Source organism: Neospora caninum, chromosome Ib, assembly GCF_000208865.1.
Source record: "Neospora caninum Liverpool complete genome, chromosome Ib".
NCBI classification, from domain to species: domain Eukaryota; phylum Apicomplexa; class Conoidasida; order Eucoccidiorida; family Sarcocystidae; genus Neospora; species Neospora caninum.
The window spans coordinates 1,224,450-1,232,466 of NC_018386.1; the positions used below are offsets into that span (position 1 = coordinate 1,224,450).

General features: G+C 51.2%; 1 protein-coding gene across 1 annotated transcript; it reads left to right on the forward strand.

The window, feature by feature from the left end:
* Positions 1-409: 409 nt before the first annotated feature.
* On the forward strand, positions 410-3,193 carry NCLIV_003810 (conserved hypothetical protein; the record flags this gene model as incomplete). The annotated part of the gene is made up of 1 exon (XM_003879882.1): positions 410-3,193. One exon carries the CDS (start codon positions 410-412, stop codon positions 3,191-3,193), a length of 2,784 nt encoding a protein of 927 aa, XP_003879931.1.
* Positions 3,194-8,017: the final 4,824 nt, after the last annotated feature.

An 8,017-nucleotide genomic window follows, 5' to 3' on the forward strand; every position in this document is an offset into this window, starting at 1 on the left:
CAGGCGCCTGATAGCGAAACCTACATGTCCTAGCTTTTTTGGTTGCCTTCAATGACCCTGCAGGCTCACGTCAGCGGATGAAAACGATAGCAACAGACAATGTCATTGTGGCGGTGGGCTATTCCTCATACACTGAAAGCAACAAGACCGTTACAATTCTGGCGGTAATGACACAAATAGTGACGCCGCCGCCAGTGCCTCTGTGCAAACGGTTGCCCAATCGCATTATCGTTTCTCACTTTTACGCCTCGAAACATTTCCTTCCTACAGGTTTCTACCGTTTTGGATGCACAGGTGAAGGGCACCGTTAGTCTACTTTGCCCTTTTTTTCTGTGTTCTTAAACAAAGGTTTGCATGTTACCTCGCTCTCTGAAGAAACGTCGCCTCTACCCCCGCAACAGAACAGCTCATGCCCGCGGGCAATGTTCTTCAAACCGCTCTGCCACAACAAACGACAACGGCGGGGATGGCAGACTTCTGTGTCGCCAAAATTTGTGGGGCGGGATCCACCCGCCTCTATTTAGCAGCTGTGATCTTCGTGATCGGAGCTATCTTCGTCCCCGCATCTCGGACGGCGCAAGCATCAGTGGAATCACGTTTTTCCGGTGACGGGGACGCGACACAGACGGAATCCTTCCTCTCTCAAGCATCGATCGAGGATGAAAGTTTGCCTGACCAACCGCGCTTCTTGCAGCGGCGGTCGGCGATCTTTGGATTCCTTGGCAGAACAGACGGGGAAAGCACTAAGCACACAGAAGGTACCGACGACATTCTAGGCGATGTGGATGGTGCCGTGGTCACTCCCCCGGGTGAGAACCTGGCAAACAGCAAAGCATCGGCAGATGATGACAGCTTCGAGAAGCATCGTTCAGCTGACTATGCGACAAGAGATAAGAATTCGGACATGCCAGATGAGACCAATTCTAAGGCAACTTGGCAGCAAGACGGAAACACGCCTGTTGGGGACGAGGCGAACGCCCGGATCAACGAAGCCTCAACAACCCCAGATTCTATTGCACAGGACACGCTGAACCACGAACGTGGCCACGAAGCTGTCGTAAAGGACGAATCGGCAGAGCAGGAGGCTGACCACGCTCTTGGTAATACCTCCCTCACGGGAACCGAGGAGCCAGTAATTGCAGCACTGACAGCCTTCAACAGCGAAGCCGCAGACGTTCCTGAAACTCGTGAGAGACAGCACGAGGAAAGGGATGAGCAACCACGCATACCCGAGACGCATGAGCAAAAGCAGGAGGCGATGGTTGTGGGGACGTACAGAGAGGAGGAAGTCGACGACGAGGTACAAAATACTGACCGCAGCAAACAGGCGTCAGTCGAACAGGACCAGGTAGTGCCGGATGAATTCGCCACAATGGAAGAACACACGGAACCTGAGGCAGATCATCCGGAGCAAAACGAATCTCAGGCTCAGCTCTCAGAGACTGAATCCGGCAACCAGAACCACTCAATAATAGATACTATGCTCACAGACGCATGGGAAGTGATGCCGGGTGTTGATGCTATGAAAGGTGTCGAAGATGTGACGCCTAACGTGCCCGAGACAAAGGTGGATCTTGACAGGGCACAAAATGCCGAGCATCAAGACGATAAGACAGGTTCCCTTGTAGATAACGAGCAGTCAACGGATGTTCAACCTAACAAACCGGGAGAAGGAGACAGCCTGGCTACGGTGGTCTCATTGGCCGGGATGTCGGGGAGCGCTCCAGCAGAAAATGCGACAGATGAAAGCCGTGTCGCGCAACATTTACAGTCAAAGGAATCAGTTGAGACCCTTGTCATGTTTACTACTGACAAACTAGACCGAGAAAATCAAGAAGATGAAATTGGTAGGCCTGACTCAATACACAAGTATTGGAACGCAGGAAGCCTCACGGAACCTATTGCAGCCGCCGGCGACCTCCCGCGGAAACACCCGCGTGGTCAGTACGCTGAAGAACTAGGTGTCAGCACTGGTGAGTGGTACGATATCGATGACACTGCAGGACAACCCGTAATGCTTAACACTACCGAGCAGGAAAAACCACTCAATGCTTACGTTGAGGTGAACTTCAGCATCCCCGACCAAGCCACTCTTCAGGCTGAGGTAGAAAATGGCACTGTATCATCCTCCATGCAATGGAAGGAGCCGAGTAGTGAGGAAGTCGAGTTCCTGCCACGCTCGACATGCCATGGCTATTGCCTTGCTGGCGCGAAACGTTCTGACAACCAAGGGACAACTGTCGACACGCCGAACAGAAACGACACGACGGAGCAACTGCAACAGATCAACGACCAACAGGCAGCCGTCACCCCAATTTCAGAAAAAAACGTAAGGGACATGTTGGAAGCTAGTTCCAAAGTTGGGGGACAACCGTCCCTTGCAAGTGTCCGGCTCGACCATGTGCTGACGCATACACCAGAGATGACGAAAGCTACAGAGGGCAAGGCGTCCCGCGGGCATCTGTCGGCTAAACCTGCAGCGTCACGTACCCGCAACCCGCCTCCACCAAAACAATCGCAGCAGCAGCAGTCCGCTATCCAAGATGTCTCTTCCACAGCGGAGCCACAACAGCAGACTTCTCAGCAACAAAGCATGAATCCCGCCGGGTTGATGAGTTTTCTGCCAACCCGAGATATTCTTTCCCTATTGACTGCTGCACAAACTCTCGAGCTGAAACCCCTGTTGGATCTTGGCAAGACCATGACTGCTGGGATCGGCGTTGGAGCAGCAGCAGTCACTGCAAGCGAACAGCAGGCAGAGGCTTCACGGTTACATCAACACCTTGAGCAATCCATTAGCCTTGCTGAGGACTATATCAGAAAGTACCTTCCGGAGATGGGTTCCGGAGGTAGTAACCGGTTCCAGAAGGGTTGGCGAGTGTTGCCATTTTCAGATATTCTAGGCCAGGAGCGGTATGACAGGGACGACGCAGTTGATCTCGGCTCTACTGATTACGTTGATCTGGTAGACAATGACGTTCAAGACCCGGTGACGGATGAACTCTCCGGTACTCTTCGGAGTCGTCTAGCTCAGCTAGGCGTGTTTAATCAAGCGACCCAGCTGACGATCCCGAAGCTCGTGCCCACAAACAGCACGAACATACCTGCTATTATAAACAGTCTCGTGCAGTCCAACAGTAGTTCATCTGGCCACTCAGTCGCAAACAGTTCCATATTGTGGCCGTTTGGTTAGCTGCTGCACTCTGGAAGTAAGTTTCGGACTTCTCCTTCGTGCGTTCTACCATTTGCCCCGTCCGCGCGTTACAGGATATAGTTACACGCGCAAGGTATACGAAAGATACGAATGTGATCCTGCCACGTTTTTACCGCAATATAAGGTGACAATTTTTTGCAATTCGGATCGTGTCTACGAGCCCCGTAACTGACTCCCTGATCTTTCCTGGAAGCCAGGCTCGTCTGAAGAGACACGGGAAAAGTTGCAGTTTTTTCTATGATGCGCCAAATTTAAGGAAGTATCGTAGCGTCTAAGCTTCCTGGAAATTTCGGATCGCAATTTCGGTGTCCTACTGGGGTGGCATGGCGAATGAACCATATGCAAATACACGGATATAAGATTAGATTGGATCACAGTGGACTAGCCTCACATTTTTGCTACCCACGTACTGCCAGGTGGGATGCCTTTCCTGAAAAAACCATCGTCGAATAGCGCGTGCCTGGTTCCCACCTCCACGCTTAAAGCTCCGCAGACACCGAACAATGCTTGAATAAAGAGGTCCTTCGAACCCACAGCGCGTAAGTACGAGAGAGGCACTGACAGCGATTCACAACCTGAGCGGACCAAGCATTTAGAAATAATGTTTCAGTTCCTCTCGCCGTTAGTTGTTCATCATCTAGAAACTTGGACACCCAGAGCGACCCCTGTACTGCACGCCACCACTGTGGTGTTGCGTTCAAATGCCGTTGAGGTTGACTGTGCCTGTCACGGCAGGAAGCGGCCCGAGCAAGAAGCCTGCGGACGCGGCCCGGCGTCTGGTAGACACCCTGTCAGTTGACATGGCACAACGGATAGCGTGTCCTGGCTCTTCGATGACCGCGCAATACAGGGAGCTTCAGCCTTCATTGCCAGTGAACAGCTCTAACCCGACTCGTCGAAGCTAGACCGTGGTATCAGCCATCTGAGGTACAACGCGGCAGTGCATGCCCAGATTGACGAAAGGGGTATATCCTTCTTGACATAACGATGTGTAGTTAAATGTTGCGTACATTCCTTAATATCTGGAACAGTAGATTGTGATTAGGTAGTGGAACAAGGAGAGCGTCTGTTGTACATCAACACTAGACACTGCTAATAGCACTGTAGAGGTACAGTATATAATCCCTGCCCGCTGTGTGTACTCTCCCGCGTTTATGCTGTTGGATGCAGTATCACATTCAGTCTTCCAACGCGCATTCTTGTCCGTGGACTTCCTCCAGCCAGGCCATCAGTCGGCGGACTATAAAGGCTACATGTTGAAGCGCACGGGCTTGTTTCTCTCACTACCACGAACTCACTCTCAAAAGTAAGTGCACCCTAGTGTCTCACGCCAACAGTGTCGGAAGGCTTCAGAGCCCCGATTGGCATTAGCAACTGACAGCTAGAGCATGCAGCAGTTAAATGCCGCTAAAAGCTTTCTGGTGCCATGCTGTTCCACTGAACAAGGCAGCGATTGCATCTGAGCGTGCCACCGTAGCGTTGATATGTCTGCTGGCTGTATTTCCTTCAACTTAGCATGTGATATTGGAAAAGCCATGCCTGGTGACAAGCACCTGCCTCGAGGTTCGAAGTTGCACACGAGTCGCTGGACATTTCCAACTTCAACTGTGGAAATACCGTAGGCATTCAAAAATCCTAGAAGCACTGTTTGAGGTCACCTCCGTCTTGCTTGCTGCCTTAACTACTCACAAGCAGCTATGGAATTTTGTTGGTTGCTTGCTTACGCACTACCGCCCGATGGTGTACATGAGGGACACTAGTTGTTCTTAGCTCCCCCACAACCTGGACCCCCATTTTTGTAGCAGTGTTTATCGAACCTGGTTAACAGGCAAGTGTGGCAACCTCTCTAGCACATACCCAGAAATGCGGAAACGTTGGCGTTTTCCCCCATGATGCATTAGCCACATACTACCAGGGGGGACCACCAGTGTTTGAAACATCGCACACCGTTTTGCTGGGTGAACCAATGGAACACTGGGGAAGAGCAGACGCACAAACGGAATGTACATTTGGGGTCCGGCCACAACCGTGAGCTCAGGAGACGGAGCAACAGGCTGCTCGCTGTCGATCACACCCTAGTATCTGCCAAGGCTTCATAGTAATGCAACACACTGTGCAGCATCGTATACCTCTCATCATACTCCTTGGTAAACGGAGACAGCCTCGTTGCCATATTCCATACGACATTAGAAGAGCTTACTTCTACCTCGGCCGCAGCAGTCATTGCTTCACGCTCATGTTCGCTAGTCATCTTCGTCAGTCCGCCCCCAACTTGGAGAAGGTAGGGACGGGGTTGCACTGTAAATCCGTCACTACCGCATCGTTGCACGCAGACCGGGTCCATGATCATCTGCGAAGCCGATTCCCATTGCTTTTGATCTGATTTGCCGGCCGGCTGGCGAGGCCTTCCAGACTCTTCGGCCGGGCTGTAGAGGATAACGCTGCAGCTGCTCGGCGCCAGGTGCCACCCACACCATTCGATGAAATCGTTGCCGCAAAATCTCGGGGATCCAAATGCCACCGCGCGGACATTCTGACATCACAGACAAACGATAATCGTCATGCCGGTAGGCACAACTTGATTAGCAGCACCTTTCCGGTAGCGCACAAAGAGCCTGTTGTCAGCTTCAGTAAGCGTATCAACACATGGTAAAAGCACGGATGAGAGTAGAACTCGGTGGCACTGCCACGATCGCATACAGAGAGCCAGAAGCTTCAGCCGGAGCAGTTTTTGAAACAAGACACGGCTCACTGTCGGAAAAACCAGAGCTGCATTTTACCTCTTGCCGACAGAATGTCCAGTACAGACCTTTACAAAGGACTGCCAGCTACCGATGGTGGTGGAATAGACAATTGTGCATTGCTCTGGGTTTACGAAAACGGTGTAGACGATCATTTACGTAAGCTGTTGTTATGTTCTCATCGTCTGTTCAAGGTATAAACACGCACTAGTACACAGATCATTGAACCCTGGGAAGAAACTCTTGACAGACGACGAGATGGCAAATGTTTCGTGGTGCTACGAGCGGCCGGGAGCAACCACGACCACAGCGATAGCAAGCACTGTAACAGTCCCTGTTGGCGTCTGCACAAGTCTCCAGACTGTCAGCTCAAACAAACTCTGCCGCGAATCACCAGCAGATGTTACAAGTAGACCTAACTCTCATGTTTAACTTACACGCGATCCTAGCATTGCTAGGGAGGAGTCGGGGTGAACATGGATTGCAAGTAAAGCAGCCATATAGAATGCTGTGGGACCCCCGATGCTGAATCCGCTGCACGTAATTCGTCGCAGATTGCTAGTACTGCCATTTTGTTTAAATGAAGTTGCTGGCATCCCTTCCCGAGTAGGCGGCCACTTGACACTAGGCGAGTCTACTCTCAGGACCACACCCGCCTCCTGCAACAGACCTTGAAATGCCTCATTGTACCAGAATGCCAACGCAGACTTGCGCGTTGTTTCGAGAAAGGGAATCTGCACAACGTGGCATCATGGATACTGGCACATGCATCTCAAAATTGTAACGGAAAGTAGCGGAGCGTCGAACTATGTGACACTCGATGGATGCGAGGTATGCACCAGTTGCTACAAAATCTCTGGTTATCTAGATGGTGAGACGCTGATAGCATTCTTCCTCCCTTCTGTAGCAACGGATAGAAAGTGTGTATTCGTAACGGCACAGACAGGCTTGTGTCTAAAACAGAATTAATGCCACCACCATTTACAATGAAGTTTTCCGGCCGCTCTACGATCCCGTGGTGTCTCCGCAGATGAACTCGAACTGAATGGTTGCCTTCCGCATCCGATCGTTTGTGCCAGGAGAGGTGGCTGTAGACTCACCTTTTCCAACTTGTTTTTCTCGTCTTCTTGGCTCCCTGTGTCGGTGGTGTTCCTCTGTTGCAATTTGAAGCTACTGGCAATCCGGCAGGTAAGCGAAAAAACGTCAACCAGATTTTTGGGGTCGAACCAGTTGAAACAAATAAAGAGGTGGTCTTCTTCGTCATTTAAGAAAAACAGGCATTTGGTATTGGCACCGATGTCGACCGCACCTACGACTTTGACACTGACATTACTTCCAAGGCCGGAAACGCGCTCTTCCAAATCGACTGGCTTACCAAAAGAAAAGATTCCAGAATCTGTAACCAGCCCTGTCCCTTCACATTTGTTTGTCAGATATATGTTGATTCGTTGACCCTTAACGATGGTTGGTCTACTATGCAACCCTATGAGCCGACACAGAAGCCGTAATTCCCACAGTTTCTCCTTCGTGATATCCTCTGCGGTGTTGCACGAAATCGAATATGGGGAGGGGCATGACGGGGATCCAGAGGATACACAAGTTTTTTTCGGTGTTGGTGGCGCTCCTGTAACGGTAGCTAAGGGCTCGCAAGGAGGCGAGTGGTCAGTACCCGAGTCACCAGAAGACGCGCCAAGTGGTGCAGACCTTGTGGAAGCCATCGAAGCCATGATGCCGGATTCATAGAAGCTCTACAAGAAAGAGGCATCAGCCTGCTGATTTACTCACAGAGGCAGTGTGTCGAGTAGACCGGCTCGGGCACGACTATAAGAGTTGCCCTTGCGTTAACATCGCCTGCAGCGGTTTGTAACGCAAGGCTGGGTTCCAGGTAGCACACGACGGATGCCTCGGAAACCAACGAGCACAAAACCATAAATAATTGCCACAACATGCAACAATAATATCTCCCCGTCAACAGTAGATCTAAACCAGCGCCACATGGTCAACCGACCGCTAATGGAATATCTCATGCACCCGTCGTAGCCGTAACTAGTACCCGTGTGTC